Raw genomic sequence first — 19,695 nt, forward strand, 5'->3', positions numbered from 1 at the left:
GTGCCTTTAGAATGAATAACGCGGATTCGTTGCTCATACCTTTCGTTAAGGAGGTGAGGGAAACATCCGCGATGCCGATTGGTTATGACCACTGCTAATGAAGAAGGACACATGGAGAAGTCTCCCCCAGCGTGGAACGGGGTGACTTCATTTTTGGGGAAAACCAGTCGCGTCTGGTGGCCATGTGTTCGGTTTTCCGTTCGGCGACTACCCGCTTTCTCCGTGAATTTTGAAAGTCTAATAAACTCAAGGACTTCTCCGAAATTCTTACAAACTCTAACAGGAAATACCTTTAGACAATAGTTGACTGGCAAACGTGTGGAAACAATGCAGCCAAATGTGCCGTTTTATGGTGGGTCCTTGAGTTTATTGAGGGTCTGGCCGGCTGGCGATGGGCCGCTGGCTGCTAGGCAGCGTCGACTGGAATGCAGATGTTCCATGCGACGCAACAGGAAGAACATAGACTTTTCTATTAGAATTTAATTTTACCCCTATTTTTCACGAGTTAATGATCTTGTCGTTTGTATCGTTTTACTTCCAAGTCGCTTAATTATTAAATTATTTTTATTTACTTCGATTTAATCTTCCCGCTATAATCGTGAGTCTCAATTTCAACGACAGGTAAAAGATCAAACACCCACTCGTAATTTTCCCGTAAAAAAATACAAGTTACGTCTTCAACGCATTATTTTCAATAAACTTTTAAAGAATTCCACCTACATACACGTTCGTTGATCGTGCAAAAATCAGACGCAAACAGCTGTACAAATAAACTTGAGATTAACTTTCGTCATTGAAAAGATGCGATAAAGTTCATATATTTTCTGATGACAGAATTCTTTTTCAATTGCAATTCCTATTACTAATTTTCTTCGTCCGAGCTTCGCTTCCTATTTACGATACTATTTTATTCAAATTGTGTGCAACGTTCAACGTTTAAAAATCTTAACGACATTCGACAAATTTTCTATCCAAACTTTCTCCTAGCTCTGCTCCTTTACGGTTAAATCAAAAGAGAAGAGCGTTAAGTTACTGACGTATGGATAATAAGCTAAAGAATTCTATTTGTATGTAAATAAATATACAATTACTTATACAAATTGCATACGAAAATGCCATGATCGATCGAGAAACGAGGTAAAAGATACGTTCGACCGCCACGTGGATATTCTAAATTATCAAAGCTTTAGTAGAACCGTTCACGTGTTCTAATTTAAGGTAGAAAAATTTACTGAATGTTCAGCTGGACAAATTGTAAAATACAAATTAAATAATAATAATAATAAAAAAAAGTGTTCCGATAAGCCTCAACCGGGTTGCGTTCGAGTCACGTAACGACAAAAAACCTGAAATAGATTTACTGTTCGAAACTTTCGGGCCGAGCCAGACGTATGTATATTATGAAAAGATTTCGAAAATGCTCGTCTGACGGGAAAAGAACGAAGCAAAAAGGCAGTAAAAGGAATTTCCTATCCCGAAAGTCATGCTCAGACTGAAAAAGCTTTTGTCAGCTTCGTTGCATCCACCGATTATGAATTAACGCTTTCTGTAAATTTTTTCGAATTCCAGATGCAAAATACTCTCGCGAAAGAATTCGTACACTCGTCAACGTCTTTTACGAACGTGTTACGCGTATTATACGGAACATTTTGAAATTGCGTTGATATCGTAATGATTGATCGACGCTCAATTATCGCGATTACACTGGTGAAAATCTAAATGATTTCAAAAATCAAAACAGTGTTCAAGTACAAAAAAATGTTTTGAAAAGTTGCAAGATATTTGGTGCAGATGGCAAAGATATTTAAACAGACCAACGTCGGCAATATTGATAAGTCTCGATGTATTGTATTTATACTGTATAGGAATTTCGTACTAAACATAAGCTTGCAGCAAATATCTTGAAAGTTCCACATATATTTTTAGACTAGCTTCCAATTTTGCCAATATAATCATGGCAATGGTGGTGCACTATGGTGCTGATGAAGTTTCAAAATGTTTTACATAACACGCGCAACATGTGTCGCAATATGTGTTCGGAGTCATAACTTATGATCAAACTAGCTTCCATAATGGTTTGCTGGATATTTGATCTAAAAATTGGATATTCTCTGAAATTCTTCAGAACTGTACGCTTCAGAAGGGACGAGACGATTCTTAGAATCCTTAACGATGTACGTATTTGTGACTATTCCGAGAGATTTTCTCCAGGTTTACAAATTTTCTATTTTTTAATCAATTATTCTCCACACGCCGATGAATGAAGTTTATATAGAAAGTCTTCCGTAACACCTGACCAATGGCACGTTTATGCGACTTGCCAATGAAAAACTGACTTTCTAAATATTATTGTTTCCTACTCTCCGTGAAACGGCTAAAAGAAAAAATAAATATTAATTTTTTGACGATGTAGCTCGAGAGAGGCTCGAACAAACCATTGGATAATAACGTGTAGCGAATATAAACTTTCAGTTATCCTAATAGTCATCGCCTTAACTCGACTGTTAATATTCGTTTCTTATGAACAGACGAAGATGTGTATTTTTTTGTATCTGATAAAATCATTCATTCTTGTAACAATCCTTCTCGATTTTGTGACGCCATCGAAAGGTTAAGAATTAATTACTTAAACATGGAATTAATTACTAAAGCATATGCTACGATTAGGAATATTTATCTAAAGTAACTTTTACTCTATCTTTTTGGATTATATTTTACTTACAGAAAAACTAAACATACGCATTATATATCATCGTACGTTATCTCGGAAGAATAATATGGTTGATAATGATTGAAGATAGGACGAAATTTATTGGCTGGTTATAATCCGTCAAGCTGAAAACTTCTGGTAAACGATATTTCGTATGCATCGACATAACAAAAACCAATGTTGATGGAACGTATCCCGCGTGTTTTAACGTTAACCTATTCAGATAACAGATAATACGATTTTTGTATGTTTGTTAATCTATTATTACGAAGATTCTTCTGTTAAAAACTAGCAAACTATTTCTTTCCTGTGTTTACCGCAGCGTGATGAAAGATTTGTTTGTTGAAGATTCTGCGAAGGCAGAACGTTGAGTTTCAGGATTTCTCGAAGAACGAAAATGTATTTTTCAATATATAATGCCGTAACTGCATCATTCTCAACTTTTACTTCTAATTTTAAATAATGCACATATAACTTATTACTACATTAGACTAAAAAGAAAACACCCCACTGACGTGACTAAAGAAATAAAATAGATGGTATTCCGCTGTGGGTAGACATCCACATGTTATTTAGCGATAACGCGTTGACTGCCTCGTCACCCATATTAGGGTGACAGCAAAGTTCCTGATGGGGTAGTGTCACCCATATTCGGGTGACAGCAAAGTTTCTGATAGTGTAGCGTCACCCATATTCGGTGGCGCTTATTTGATTACTTGCGTAAGGATCGTCGTACGTATTTGAAACAATATTCCACAGGAAGTAATAAAACTATTGAATTGTTATAAAAGTAATACGAAAATGGTCTTTTAAGAAAATTATTTAGAATGTAAAACTTTGAAGCATACTATACAAAGCTGAGTTTGGTCGGAACAATTTGGACAATAAGTTGTTGTTTTCTGTAAATTCTCTCGTGTCTTTGATCGGTCCGTTCAATGTCTTTTATCTGCATAACATAATTTGCATGCGCGTCTAATGATTCTTCCGGAATCATTTTACCGAACGGCGATATTATGCTGATTCCGTCGAAGACAAGGATTTTTTGTATTTTCAGACAACCCTAATAATTTTCCAGCTAATAATTCTCTAAATCTCCTAATATTTACATCCTTCCTTGTTGCAATTTTGTAAACCGTCAAAGCGTTTACAACAAAAATTCCCAGAAGGAGTTGAATGCCAAGTTTTCGGTACCATTTGATTCCTCTTTTAATTGTGGTGGCATAAGAAACCATTTGGTCGAAATAATCTATACCACACTCGTGGCCTGAAGGAGATTTCATCGAAAACACGCGCGGTCGTCAACGTGTTAAGCTAAAAAAATTTACCAAATGTCCAACTGGACAAATTGTAAAGTACAAATTAAATAATAAAAAAAAATATAACATTAAATTGTAAAAAATAAAAAATACGTTGAACACCTTAATTTCTTACAACTACTGTAATACTCAGAAAATTGTTTATTAATTAATACGATATGGTAAGCGATAAAAAGCACACACGCAAGAGAACACGAAAAATATGTTAAATTCGAAACTCGTTAAAATTGATATTACTCCTTTTTCCGTGGACGCTTCATGTTGTATCAAAGGTCCGTAATTCGTGGTAAAGCCAAGAAGATCCCATGACGCAAAATGGGACGAAAATCAAGAATAAGAAAATTATGTCGGTGGCTTTGCTTTTGAGAAAATTGAGTTTGAAATTTTGCGATGTATGTATATCCAGTAGCGGACAAGAGTTTAAGATTAAGTTAGTTATCTGCTAGATTATCGTACTATATACATATATGTATTATACTAAGATAATAAATAATCAACATTTCGTAGTTGTCTTTGCAACTACATGACACTCGCGCTTTATCTACGAACGGCTACGAGACTTTTAAAACACAAACGATATTCGAGAGGATAAATATGAAACGACTCGATGCTGTACTCGCTGAAATTACTTTAGGACGAACGTTCGAATTCAGTGGTGCATCGAATTAATCGAACGATGATAAAACTATCTGGCACGACATACTACATTTATAGTAACAATCGCTGGATTCAAGTGAAAATCGCGAATAAAGCCAGCGATCTGAGTATTGCCACAGCTTGTAAGCAGGCGCTATCATGGTACCTATGAGTATAGAAAAAAGAAAAATAATACAGAAACGATAAACCAAAGAAACAACAGCAAAGACCACTGTTTATCCTGAAATGAAACGATCATTCTGATTTTGACATCGAAGGACGCGGGAGAAACCAATACTCAGTCGCAAAAATCCGAAGCTGAGAATTGCTTTCGTCGAAACACACGAGCATTGGACGGTACAAGATTTGGTTCAAAGTCTTATTATTTACCGAATGTTCAGTTGAACAAATTGTAAAGTACGAATTAAATAATAAAAGAAGTCTTATTCTCGGATGAGTCGAAATTTATTTCGTAGAGTGAAACTGAATAGCGAACGATTGCGACTATTTCAATAGCATTTTTCAATAGCAGCTACTGGTTGTTCGGTGTTTAGGATACAGAACGATATTCTACGAGAAAGGTAGTCGTCTTAAACTTTTGTCCACTAGTGTACGTAGATTTGCTGAATTCTCAACTAAACGAAAGTAGGTAATTGATAAATATAATAAGGATAATTGATCAGCAGGTTAGTTTACGTGTGAAAATAAACGGAAAATGTAGAATAAAATTACAGCCACACATCGACTATATCGATTTACCGCATGTCCTTATTGGACAAATTGTAAAGTTTCTTAAAAGTACAAAAAAAAAAAAAAAGGAAAGATACTGTACATAGATTATTGTGATTGAAGTGATATAATAAAAATAAATAGATACAGAATAGAGTTCCGATTATCCGATATGTCCGATCAATCGGCACACGTTCCTCGACTATTCTTCAGCAACCGTCGCGAATCGTATTTCGCATAAACGAAGAAGTCGAATACATCTAGCACGGTCGTCGATACCAAACAGTTGATTAAACGAACGAAACGAATTATCTCTGCATTAGTCATGGTTTTTTTAAAATTATTTTCTTCGTTTTTATCACCTCACAGGTACAGTCTGATTATGTGACACTGCTTTGGTCTTGAGGGATTCCACTGTATAAGACTGTGTCTCTGCTTCAATGAAGAATAACTTCAATTTTTCCAAAGCAAGCAAAAGCACTTGTATACGTTTGACAATATAACAACGGTACAAGGAAAAATGTAGAATCGAACATTTTGAAGAGAGGAAGTTTCTGAAAGAAACATCGTTTACAAGTTACTGCTCGCACGGTTTGCAAACAAAGTTTCGCCGCCGCGTATTCTTGCGGGTAAAAAAGAAATGGCACACAGCCATGCAATGGTGGTGCCTCGTTAATTTTTCAAGCTCCTCAGATATATCTGGCATTGTTTTGATATTTCGCGGGTACTCAATGCGCGTAAAACGCGCTCAAACAATTTCAGAAATCTCTGGACAACGTCAGACGCGAAAATAAATTCTTCGTCTTCCTCGATTCATTCCATGAACCAACGACACACATAAATTATCGAAGAAAAAAGAAGAAAAAAAAAAGAATGGGAACAGGTCGGTTGAATCGTCACAGTCGATTTTGTTTGACCTTCGTGGAATAGCGAAACGAAGATATGTATATACAGGTTTGTTAACGATGAGAGACACTGATGGCGACAAAAACAGAACAGATGGACTATGCCAGATGTCACCGCAATGGGATCGTCGCGTCGTAATCTTACTGCTCTTCTAGCTTGAAAGCCGGCCTCTGAAAAGGATCTCTCGATAAAACAGCATAGCTTGACGATTGGTACCGCGATAATGGTAACAATAGTCTTATTTCTATTATTCGTCGCGCGTCGGCCGTGCAATTATATCCTAATGGCACTTAGCGTTCGATGCTAAAATTAGCCGTTCCTGGATGAAACGAAAGGAGTGGTACGTACAGTGAGCGTCACGTAACAGCCGAGCCAGCAAACACGACGAAATGATGGATTTCAGATTTCTTGATTTTACGATCGAACAGGTTGGAATAAAAACGAGCTTTGTTCGTTTACAATGTACGATGACTACGAAAAGTATGGTAGTCTATTGTGGTGTACTACGAATAGCATCGCATTTATTACTGGGTTTGTATACCAATTAATTGGAGCCGACTGTAACAAATTTCGTATCGTTTAGTAGCATTTGCACGTGATTGCAAAAATGTAATGCTACGCAAACGAACTTTAGGAAATTAACGAAATTACAAAACGAAATTAAGGTACGTGTATATAAATACGTCTCGTAGCTATTGTATATTCTTTTGAATACCTGTTTCAGGCATTTCAATTTTTTTAACGATAGTTAATAATTTAATATACAGTAGCAGAAGACTTCAACTACTTAAATATATATATTTTTTTATTCATTTTTTGTCTGCCGGCTAGGACATGAGATTGATTTACACGGGTTTCTTCAAATTACGACTGAAATTACGAATATCATAAGAATAGTTGTTTTCTATGGGAATAATTAATTTTCATTCCATGACAAGTCGAATACTGTATTTTGGCATACAGTGGCACACGAAAGTGTTAGAACACTCTTGGAATTTTTAGTTTTATGCTTATATTATACGAGATATTTCGAAATGTCATTAGCACCGCGACAAGACGCGATTGTATTATGATTATATTAGTGAAACGAATGTAAAAATATGTAGAGAAGTTACAAGATATTTGTCGAACGCATACACTTCGCAAACATCATCAAGATATTGTACAGTTGATTATATCATTCGCTTTATTAATAAGTCACAATATGTAGTGAGATCATCTGCAGCACTAATTGTATGTTTAAAACTACTTCACGTCGTATACTAATTTTTCACTAAGCGTATGCTTTCAATAAATGTTTTCTAACTTTTATATACATTTTTGAATCGGTTGCAAATTTGGCTATCATAATCACGATAGCTGTGTTTTATTACAGTGCTAATGAAATAAATGAAAATTTTCCTATAATGCACGTAACCTATTCATGAAAGTTTGTTGTGGTAAGTGCTCGAATATTTTTTTGAATCACTGTAGATTATTTTTCACGATGTTTCACTATATCGTGAGTCTTGCCTCTTATTACTAGCCTTTATTGTGTAAACGTAACCATCGTAGGTTTTAAAATGTTCCTGTGGTTAATGTTTTTTAGTGGTTAATAATCTTTAAAAAAATCTGTAAAACTCCGTACAATGTCTTCAATTATTCTAAGTTAGATTAAAACACTCGTGCTGTACCGTTATGTTCCAGTTAGCTTCAACACGAAGCACCTACAGTACAAATAGAATGCATTTATTATCTAAAAAGGCGAAAAATTTGATAAGGGCCACGATTATTTAAACGAGTACGGACAAACGAAAGCACTTCTATCATTTAAAATATTCTTTGCGGCGAAAAGAGTCGACAAATCTAACCTGATAATGTAACTGTTTTCATAAACTTTGAATATTAAAAATGGAGCGAGCCAAAAAGTCATTCATTCGTCAAAATGTTTTCTCGTATCATAAGAAGAAGACTAAAGTAAAATAATCAAAATTGAGGAAAGTTACTAAGTTGTGTAATTGCCAAAAATATGTAGTTCGATTGAAGGAAAAAATGTCAACGACCTTGAAAAGTATGACTTTGAAAGGGAAAACTCATAAATTATAATATTCGTCATTCTACACGACCAGTTTTCCTCCAACGCAATTTTTTGTATCGACTGAAGTATTAAAGTAAAGATATTATGCAATGCAATGTAAACGAAACACACTGTATATTTTACTTATCTGGGTTTATTCACACATTATCGTTTAAAATTATTATTTTTTTTATTTTTTATTATAATATATAATTTATATTTTTTTATCGTTTAAAATAATTATTTATTTTAATATTTATGCATATATACACTGAATTATAAGTAATATATAATAATAATAATTATTATTATACGTAAACAAATTATATGTAATAATAACGTACACTGAATTATTTTAATTCACTGTATTCACGGAATTCTAGACAAAACACGTTTAACTTGGATCATTATGAATCAACAATCCTGAAAGAATCAGGTATATATGAAATGATTGATTATTCAATTATAATTTTATTCTCTCATAAATAAAGAAAATTCTATAAATAATTACGGAGGGTGAACTAATTAAAAATATCCAGACATGCATAAACTTATTGGATAATCGTGAAAGCACTTCGTCTATTGTGTATTTATACCGGCATAGACGAGATAGCAAAAGAAAGGAGGCAGAAAATAAGAGAGACGGACAGACAGAAAGAGAGAGAGAGAGAGAGAGAGAGAGAGAGAGAGAGAGAGAGAGAGAGAGAGAGAGAGAGAGAGAGAGAGAGAGAGAGAGAGAGAGAGAGAGAGAGAGAGAGAGAGAGAGAGAGAGAGAGAGAGAGAGAGAGAGAGAGAGAGAGAGAGAGAGAGAGAGAGAGAGAGAGAGAGAGAGAGAGAGAGAGAGAGAGAGAGAGAGAGAGAGAGAGAGAGAGAGAGAGAGAGAGAGAGAGAGAGAGAGAGAGAGAGAGAGAGAGAGAGAGAGAGAGAGAGAGAGAGAGAGAGAGAGAGAGAGAGAGAGAGAGAGAGAGAGAGAGAGAGAGAGAGAGAGAGAGAGAGAGAGAGAGAGAGAGAGAGAGAGAGAGAGAGAGAGAGAGAGAGAGAGAGAGAGAGAGAGAGAGAGAGAGAGAGAGAGAGAGAGAGAGAGAGAGAGAGAGAGAGAGAGAGAGAGAGAGAGAGAGAGAGAGAGAGAGAGAGAGAGAGAGAGAGAGAGAGAGAGAGAGAGAGAGAGAGAGAGAGAGAGAGAGAGAGAGAGAGAGAGAGAGAGAGAGAGAGAGAGAGAGAGAGAGAGTGGAAAGGTACCGACCAGGGTAACGTACAGAAACTTGCCAGTACTCATTAGAACCCGTGTCGTAATCTGTTGTTAAACGCGTTAGCAGCCGAGCAGAGAAAGTTTTCAGACTGAATTCAACGAACAGACTGAATTCTCTCTCCTCTTATTTCTCTGTATTCTCTGTCAAGACAACGCAGCATCAACTATTACGAGTATTCCATTCTGTTCAGGTGCATTATGGTTACTATTCGAGTATTTCGACCAGAAAGCTTTCTTTCTTGTTCTATTACGTATAAATAAAAAGTCACCTACACTCGAATATACAAGGTGTCTCAGTAATTCTGTTACAAAGCAATATCCTCGTTACTTTTAATGAGACGAGGAGATGCTTAAAGCAATGAATTATTTGGCTCGAAGAGACGCATGTTATGATGCGAAACATATTTGTAGAAATGTTTACGTTTCTTTTTTTAAAGGCCATGTTTTTTTTATATACTAGCTGATGCGTTCTTTTATTCCCTATACAAAAATGTCGCGGAAATGTTTGATTCAAGACATATCTCAATTTTAATTTCATGAAATTTACCGTATTAAAAATGAGAAACGTACAAACACAAGTGTTCCTTTGCTTGTCTTTCATATGCAAAGTTCTCAACACTAATGTTGAAGTATTCTTTAAATCTTACTTATTGATCTTATCTTCCAAATGTCTTAATATTTTACACAGGGAATAAATCAATGTATCCTCATTTATAGAAAAGATAACGATTGTAAAAAAATATGAAACAAGCTTTTTCGTATCTTTCTACATGTAGTTGTGAATATCTTATTTTTATTCAACGAAAAAAGACAATAAATTAGAACGCCCTAAATAAAACGCTAAACAAAACGTAGTGAATGAAATACAATGCTCTGTTAAATGAAACGTAGTAAATGTTGTAAATGAAACATCGATATACAAGGTGTTTTGTTTATCTTGAATTCGTTAATATCTTAATACCTTTTATCGATATGACAAAGTTAATTAGTTTAGAATTTAGAACAACAAGCATGATTTATGAACATTTTCCTCCAATGCCTGTTTGTTGCAAATTTCACAAAATTATTATCATTTCTTTCAACTGGGTTTGTATATGTTTTTCAAGCCAGCCGACGTGATTGTTTTATTTTTTATAAAAGGATATTAAAGTATTAGTGTCTGAAAATGGTTAACTTAAATAGTATTTCAATTTTAATTTTGTAAAACTTGTTGCATGGAAATGTGCGGTATGAAGATGCATTGATTGGTGTATAATATATGCAACTACATTAAAATGCTACTTTAAAAAATGATGACAAGCTTGAGAAGCTGAAAAAGATTACCTTGAAAAAAGAAAAAAGCTTGAATCACAATATTCGGTTGTCTGAATCAACTAGCTTTAGTCTGACATAATTCTTTATATAAGCAAAACTAACCAAGGAGTTGTAAGATATTTACGAATGCAAGATAAAAGAAAACGTGCTGTATAGCAAGCTATAAAAGTATATGGTTAGACTGCAATTTCTTGCGCATTTATGTGAAATTTAAAGATACAAAAATCCATGTATTTTAAGTCCGTGCATAAAAATATAAAATAATATGAAAATTCTCGGTCTAAATTTATGTTTCATTCTATTTCACATAAAAGTTGCTTTGACAAGGGAAAAATAAGCAATAATATTATATTATGAAATTTAAATTTTCTACTTTTTTGTCATTATCAATGTTCCTTGATACGAGTATTGATAGTAAAAGAATTACTTTGATGAGGAAAACCACTTTCATAACGAGTTAGTAATCTTTGAAGTTATCAATGTTAAATTTAAAATCGTATTAAATATTCGTATAATCGTATTAAATTTACCATGAAAATAAAATGTCATAATATGATCCTAAGTAAAGATCGATGCAAAAATCACAGCGTGCATTTTGTTCTTATATTTATCAACGAACAACAATCTATGGCTATCGTGTGCTACAAGTTGGTTGTTCAATAGATATTTTCTTTCTTCGTAATTCAACAGAATAATATTCACGTATGTTCACTAAAATAAATACTTTTAGTTCAAAATGTGATGTTACATCTCCTTGTCGGTGTACGTTATATTGTACTCTTAATATATTTGCCTACGACAAACATTATAATTGAGTTATAACTAGTGGGACAAGGTAAGAATATTTAAATATTATGTTATGTATATTGATTCATAATTTAAATATGTGAATGTTTTGTTCAAATAAAAGGAAGATATATCAAACATCTTTTGTGGCAGAGAAAACAAACCTTCGTATTTTATCACGATTTGTTGTTGATATTGCAGATAATCGTTTCTAGTGATATAATATTTCCTGTTACATACTTTTAATTGATTCTTTCGATTTCTTTATTTACATTTCACGTGAAGATTACGCGGAAAAAATATGATAAGTACATATATTTTGCTGATTTTCTGACTTACATGTTATTTAATAGTTAAAAAATTCTACTATGTTTATATAATGGTTAAAGATATCAGTAATCTGATAGATTTAACGATATCAGCCTTTTGAAAATAGCTGGTAAATTCACGGTATTGTGAAATAAATAAATAATATTGATTTAGTAGATACATTATATCGGTAATAGGATTAGTAAGATTGGCCTAGTTATGATATCGCATAATAAATAACAAATATAATGATCATTGCACATTACTCTGCGCAACTAATGTTATTTATATCTTTTGAATTTTCAAGACAGTGACAAAAACACACGTTTCATCGCAAAATCAAACGAAGAAATAATTTCGACGCGGAATTGGTTGACAACATATTGACTTGTAAGATTGCTCCTTTATAAAAGCCAGGAGGAGACGTAACTTATGTTTACCACCTTTGGTCTTCGCGCGCATTTGAGTTTCTCATAAATGCAATATCAAATTTTCCTGTGAAAAAATTATTTTTTACGTGTTTTTAGTATTCTCAAGTTTTAAACCTTTGGTTTTCCGACACCCTCTGTGTCGATTTTACCAGCGCCAATGCGGTTTTAAGACGAGACGCAGTAAGTCACCTTGGCCGAATATTCCAGCGACTAATCGGAAACGTACGCGGAACGTTCTAATTAGCGAAAACAGTTTCGCACGTTTTGAGAATAATTTGAATATATGTACATATCCGTAAAAAATCCTCCATTTCAGTAAATAAGTGCCAAAAATTGCCTGGAATTAGTCAAATTCAAGTATATTTGAGAAATCTTCAAGGTCGATTTTCTCGAAAACTATAATAAAAATAAAACTATATTTTCGACTTGTTTTTTCATGTAGAATCGCCTTATTACTATCGCCATGATTTCTAGGACACCAGGTTCCTAGATCTTATGTTTATCAATTTCCCAAATTCCACTAAAATAAAAAAAAAAAATTGACCTTCATAACATGATATTTATGTTGCAACATACAGAAAAACTAATAACATCAGAATATACCTGCCTTAGAACGATTCAAGTCTTATCTGAAACATTTTTTGCTACGGATCATGACAATGACGTCAACATCAGCTGAGACAACCTGTATGCGTGTAAATTTTCGATGGTAAGCGTTAAAATACTTTTATAAGCCACCGTGTATTTTCACAGTGTGTTTTGGATCAGCAAGTGTCCCAATACTTATGAACAGGGATGAACGTAACAGGCTGGCTGTGTTTATTTTAAATGATGCGATGGTTATTTTCACAAGATGACGTAACGATATAATAGTAACGGAATGACATTAAATATTAGCAATCCTGCGCGGTTCTTACGAAAGCACGCGTTCCGAGCGACGACCGAGGATTACAATTTGACGTCTAATATCGTGTTGCAATCGTTTAGTAAACATAGCGCTAAACAATCGATTCGATCTCGCAATCAACTACCGATCAATTTGGTGCCGCGTCTTATGGTAAATTGCCAAAGTCTGCTGACAAACCATAGCTTTTCTTCGCGGTTTCGATGTTGGTGATATCACTTTCACACTGTTTTATTCGTAACATTCTGTAACGTGGTGTGATTTTTAAAAAGCGTACGTATCGATGGATAACTGCACAAATATCGTTTGTTCGTTATTTGCGTAACTTGTGGAATTTTTATACGCAACAAATAGTTCCCGACTGCTTTTTTACGTTGCGTAAGTATTGTATGTTTACTTCTTAAATTTGTCAAAAATAACATTTCTCTTTGTTGTATTTAGTATAGAGATATTTTCAGCAATCATGATCCGCCACTGTCATTTTATGTGATCCTGAAAAGGATGAATGCACGATTTGCAATTTGCGATGCACAATTTTATAATGGCTCTGATAAAGATAGAAACAACGTACAAAATATTTACTTAATCGTACATTACCAAAACTGCTAAAAATGGATATACAATAGTTGTGCAGTTATCTATATATTCATTTATCTACATTTCGTGTATTATTGTATTTTATTATCTTACCATATTTAAACCAAAATCAGATATAATAAAAAAAATGTCATTACAGCACGATCAAATTTTAAATATTGTCAGTCGATAATTCATGCTATATAATATTATAGATTATTTTCTTTTGTCATATAATAACCCAAACCATATAATAAGACCTAATTGAAACCAAAGTCATTAATAATAAAGAATCTAATTACCTGACACAGTCAGATTTTAGATATGATAACTAGATAATTCTGCTGATTTCATAAATTATTTACATTTGTCATATAATCACAAAAAGCTTTTTAGAATTGTTACATAAAGTATATATTTACAGTATAGTATAGCAATTATTTGTTACAAAAAGAATGATTTTACAAGAATAAATTTCAAGCTCGAAATATAAAAGTGAATTTTTCCATACCAGACGTCATTTACGAGAAAATTGGCTTTAAATAATTGTCTGATAAGTGTCATTTAATCCCGTTGTAAACCGGTATTTTACTTGTGTTTAAGTTTATTCTATCGGATAATGGAGAACATGCAATAAAAGATGATAAGAAATTTTATTACTTTGTAAGAAGGGAAATTTCATTTCATAACAATTTAATTCGAAGGATGCAGTTGTGTATTTAACAGTGCGAGGAACAGTTTCGAAAATAATAGAATTTATTCTCTATCAATGTCCTGCTTCATCGTATGTCCTCGGTTACTTAATATGTACGTAGTAGAAAACAAATATAAGTTAAGATGTCACGACATAGCAATATCCGGTAGCATTTAGCAGTTAAATATTTGAAGTCAATTTTTTTGAAAACAGAATTTCCTGTAAAAACATTTCATTCTATATCTTCACCATTTCTCTTCTTGTAAAGAGATAAAATATCAACTAGAAAATAATAACCCTGGATGCTAGTCATTCTGACTGTTTTCATTTTTGTCTTCTGTATTGTTTTGATATTCTTAGCCTTACGTTTCTGATGTTCAATGACTGTTCTTATTTTTGCAGAAATATTATGTATAAGTAATATAAAAATTTCGTATGGCTCTTTATAATACTGTGTAACTCTGAAGTTATGTGTCCATATGTAATTTATGTTCTTTCTTAGGTTTATTTTATATGTTTATTATTGTTACATTATATTTGATTGGTATAGTATTATTACACACATCCAAATTAAAATGAAAAAGCCGTAATTAACATATATGGCAATTTCTTTCCTCATAAGCATGCAATATTCTGGCTTGTTAAGAAGTTTTGGAGAATTAAGAGATTATAAAACAATTATGGACAAATTTTTATTTGTGTATAATGCAAATTAAAAAGCACATTGTATCCATATATTTTATCGTAGGTTCTCCTTATTAACATATAGTCATCTTTCTTGTAATTTAATATAAACTTTCTACATATGCAATTCTAAATAAGGCTCATTTATTATTTCAATCCCTGAAAATTATGTAACTGAAAATGATTTATTATTCATACTGTTCATTCGATACTTCAATAAAAAAAAATAGTTACTCTTCTATAACTGGGAATGTTTTAAATTGACTATTTACAGTTACATCAATTATTTATAATAGTTAATTGTCATTATATATATATATATATATATATATCATAGTTAATAGATAATTATTAATATTATTTTGTTTGCTTATGAAAGAAACACGAATAGCTTTTGTCTCTCTGTATAAAATCAGAATTAGGTAATAAATAAATTATTTAATAATAGTACAACGGTATGATAGTAGATTATAAAAATATACTGACAAATAAATAAGATAAAATTTAAAAATCATGAATACGTACTTCTACTATACACGACATTTTAAAGTGTTAATTAATTAAAAACTATCGAAAACAAAACATCGAGCGCGATATTTAACAAAAACACGCGCGTTTAAAATCAAGAAAATCGGTTAAAATTACTGACAACGAGAAGAATAAAATTCACGAGATTCTAACGTTAAATGGATCTGAAATGCAGAAAGCTTTTAGCAAAGAAGTACTCTGCTAATGCTCACTACGGATAAGATACTAATTGCTGAAAGTCTATCCTATCGTACTTCCTCGTATTATATATTGATCGTGTGAAAGTATGAGAAACGCACCAACTAAACACAACGAGATATTGACAGCATGTTTTACATTATCAAAGTATACAGACATCTTTTCTATCTTGTCTCGTCAAAACATACTATAAAGTTTTTCCTTAATCCCACAAAATTTACAACGATGGCTTCACCGAGTATCATTTTTATCAGATTTCTCTATTATCGAGAATAATTGTGTAACCTTAAAACACAAGTCATATTAATCCGTACCGCTAGAACACGGATGAAGGGTAATAGACAATTGATGCTAAATAAGATATAATGCTGTAGTAATATACACGGTGTTCTAGATTTTTCCGGTTAATACGACGAATAGCACGCAAATTTTATATATTTTGTCCTGGCAGCCGCAATAGATTAAAATATACTTACTACACCATAAAAATTAATTTTTGCAAAATATTATATTATGCTTGTGCAGGTTTTTCCTAACAATGTTACATTGTTGAACATATTGTTAGGCCATGAAATTTATTTTATTCTATTGAAAATTAAAATTTATTAATTAATTAAAATTCTAAAAATTTAGTAAACGTAGCTCACCGATGATCACCGTGACAATTGACGTCCATATGTTCTATAAATATAAACGAAAGTCACTGGAAAAATACATGGCGAGTCACATTTTCAGTGTTCTGCGATGGAGCGAAATCAAAATTATTATTCAAATGTCATGTTGTAAAATCTCTTTTTTATTTTCGGATTAAATATGTACATGAAAACTATAGAAAACAATTACAGAAAGCCTACAGAATCATAAATGATAAATGATAAGACACATTTTTGGTATTTTATAACGAAGCAATTACAAAATTCCATTATTCTCTAATCTTATTATTCAAAATTCATATAACAAAATCTACTTTTTTTTTTGTTGATTTTGGAATTAAATACGTATATGTAAACTACAAGGAACGTGGAAGCAATTTTAAAATTCAGTTTATTGTTAATCAAACTCATGTTATTAAAATTGTCTGTTTTTTTTGTTTTGAAACTAAACGTGTGTGTTTTCCATCCACCTAAAAATTTTCAAAATATCGCTCGTCGTAATAATACAGGAATTGAAGATATTACAATGTTTCTTGCCTTAAAAAATATATCTTTGGCTCCTAGAAAAGTTCGTCGACTTATCAGCTATGTTTAAAAGATTTACATTTTTCAATTTAACAGGTTGAGTTTATTTCCAGTCAGATAAAAAAAAATCATTGTTAATACGTATGATTTTTCATTTCAATTTTATGTTAAAATTCTTCTCGAGATATTAATTCTTTTTATTTGTTGAACAAACAGCAAGGTTAGGATATAAAAATTCAAAATGGAAGGGAATAATAACCAGTTTCCGCCTGCTGTGATATTTTCATCTTCGAATCATACACGATTTTTTATTTCAATACGTAAAGAACTTTGGAAGAAAATGTATGTCAAATAGGGATTAATACGTGCGATAAACTGATTGGTAGAATTGGTGTCTCATTTATTGAGATGAAACAAAATTAAAACGAACTTCGTACGGTAATAAATATATACAATTTTTCAGCTCTGACAATCGTACACACATACAAATAGTGAATATTTTAAAACCGACTATTAATAGATAATGATTACATTTAATATCAACTTATTCTTCTCTTTATGTTTCCTTGATATTTCGTATTTTTGCGAATTGATGTTACATTTTACAAATGTATTACGTAATTTATTTAAAAAAATAAAACATGTGTAATAAATAGAAGATTCTTAAATAATAAAATTATTATATCCAAAAGAATTAATCGTCAAAATTTTTAAGAAAAATTTTAATATGAAATTGGTATGAGACCACATGAATATTAAGAATGATTTTTTAATATTTTCTTCAACATATAAACTTCCTCGCAGTACAAAAGCTTCGAAATATTTATATTTGTATAAAATATTTTTATTCGCTATGCTCACACAGCACACTGACGAAGGTTGCCCGGTAAAATCTGGAGTAGAATCACCCCCATCTTATTTGTACCATCGATATTGGTACACCCTATATTTATGTTATATCTATATACCACATGAAAGTTAATGTAGATTTTTTATTGCAACGAACGACGAACGAAAGAATTAATCTACAAGTATATTTACAGTTAAAACACATATAGGTTGCGTTATGCTTGTAAACCTTACGTATAAAGGTCGTTAACACAGTATACAAAGCATATACATAGTAAATGCATAGATAGGTTAAATGTAATCTAATTTCCATAAATCGAAGGAGGCTTTTAGTACAAACGAATAGCTCGTAAATCGATAGACCTGGAAAGGTTGTACTGAAAAGATAATTATTGTTCGCGATCGCCACACGCGATGTCAGCATTGTTCTCATTGTTAATGGCCAAGTCCGTTTACAGAGTCGGTTTGAAGAAATCGAGTGTGATATAGATACATGACCCTATTTTAAACCAGCGAAAACTTTACGTATGATGAATGCGCGGTTGCAACGATGTTCAATGAATAAAAGCCAAGTCTAAAACTAGATTCGTACCTGAATACAGTTTACGATAGCGTACATCCGTAAATGAAAACAAACAAACATATTAGAAAAGCGTTAACCCTCTATAACACCATGTAACTTTCAATATAGCAATAATTTCATTTTTAACTATATTTGTAACTAATTTGCGACTTCAAAATTACAAATTGTTTTCTCCATAATAAACTCTTTGAAAATTGTAAAATCATTGCTTATGTATATCTGGAGGCTGATATTTATTGGCTCCCGTTTACATAAATTTTGTTACACTCACGAAAAAGATTCGAATTATAGTCAGTTAACCTAAAAATATCGTGCGCATAACCTTGACAGGGTTTCAGAGCAATCTCATCACAACAATAACGAACAAAACCTCTTAGCAACATCGTATGATTTTTATGAATGGACTTCATCCTGTGTGATAGTAAATGTGCTCACTGACTCACTCCACTCGCTGATCCTTGTGTATTATTGAACAAATGTTAACGCGACGATACGCGAGAGTCAACAACGGAGCATCGTTCGATCAGATTCGATCGACATTTTTAATCGAATGCATGTTAATACGTAATAGTTACGGATGAAATGAACGTTAGTGCCGCTTGTACGATCGGCCATTTTCGCTGCTTTGTTTACGTAGGAAGTATCGAGCCGCGATGGGCATAAATATGGTGAAGTTCAGAATGTTTCTCGTAAAAATGATGCGGAAGCTGGTTCCCTTACCTCAAATTGCCAATGCGCCGCTTGTAGCAACTGTTTCGCTTGCTCCCTGGCACAACCTGCAGCCAGCACAAATTGATTGATCATCACCTGCTCGCGTAGGGTGTCCATTTTTTCGTCACGTTTTAAACCAGAAGACGGGAAATACCGAAAGAAAAGAAGACCGCTCGCGAGACACTATGCTACGGTACAGCCTTCCGTGTTAGCAGGTTTTGACTCCGGCTCTCCCGAGCTTTTCGTTTAAACGCGAGTGCGGCCTACGAGCGGCAACCAGAGTCTTGTTTTGAAAACTAAACTCATCGCAGACGGGTGACGGGCACCGCGGGTTGCGAAACGTAAGAG

General features: G+C 32.9%; 1 protein-coding gene and 1 long non-coding RNA gene across 4 annotated transcripts in view; both read right to left on the reverse strand.

Moving 5' to 3' along the window:
• The window catches only part of LOC100741956 (UBA-like domain-containing protein 2), a 90,003-nt gene extending 70,308 nt beyond the window's left edge, over positions 1–19,695 (reverse strand). The window contains exon 1 of one of the 3 annotated variants that reach the window (XR_004462690.1): positions 19,357–19,695. Coding sequence is in view for 2 of the 3 variants with exons in the window: in XM_003493495.4 (XP_003493543.1) it covers positions 19,357–19,464 (108 nt within the window). In the remaining variant the exon portion in view is untranslated. The remainder of the gene's footprint in view (positions 1–19,356) is intronic. The other 2 variants (XM_003493495.4, XM_024371171.2) reach the window with 2 other exon arrangements.
• On the reverse strand, positions 145–4,875 carry LOC117152340. Its single transcript, XR_004462691.1, has 3 exons — positions 4,865–4,875; positions 3,226–3,229; positions 145–266 (listed from the first exon to the last, which is right to left on the reverse strand). It is a non-coding gene; the product is annotated as an uncharacterized LOC117152340 (long non-coding RNA).

The sequence above is a fragment of the Bombus impatiens genome, unplaced genomic scaffold, assembly GCF_000188095.3.
Source record: "Bombus impatiens unplaced genomic scaffold, BIMP_2.2 scf_1162, whole genome shotgun sequence".
Lineage (NCBI taxonomy): Eukaryota > Metazoa > Arthropoda > Insecta > Hymenoptera > Apidae > Bombus > Bombus impatiens.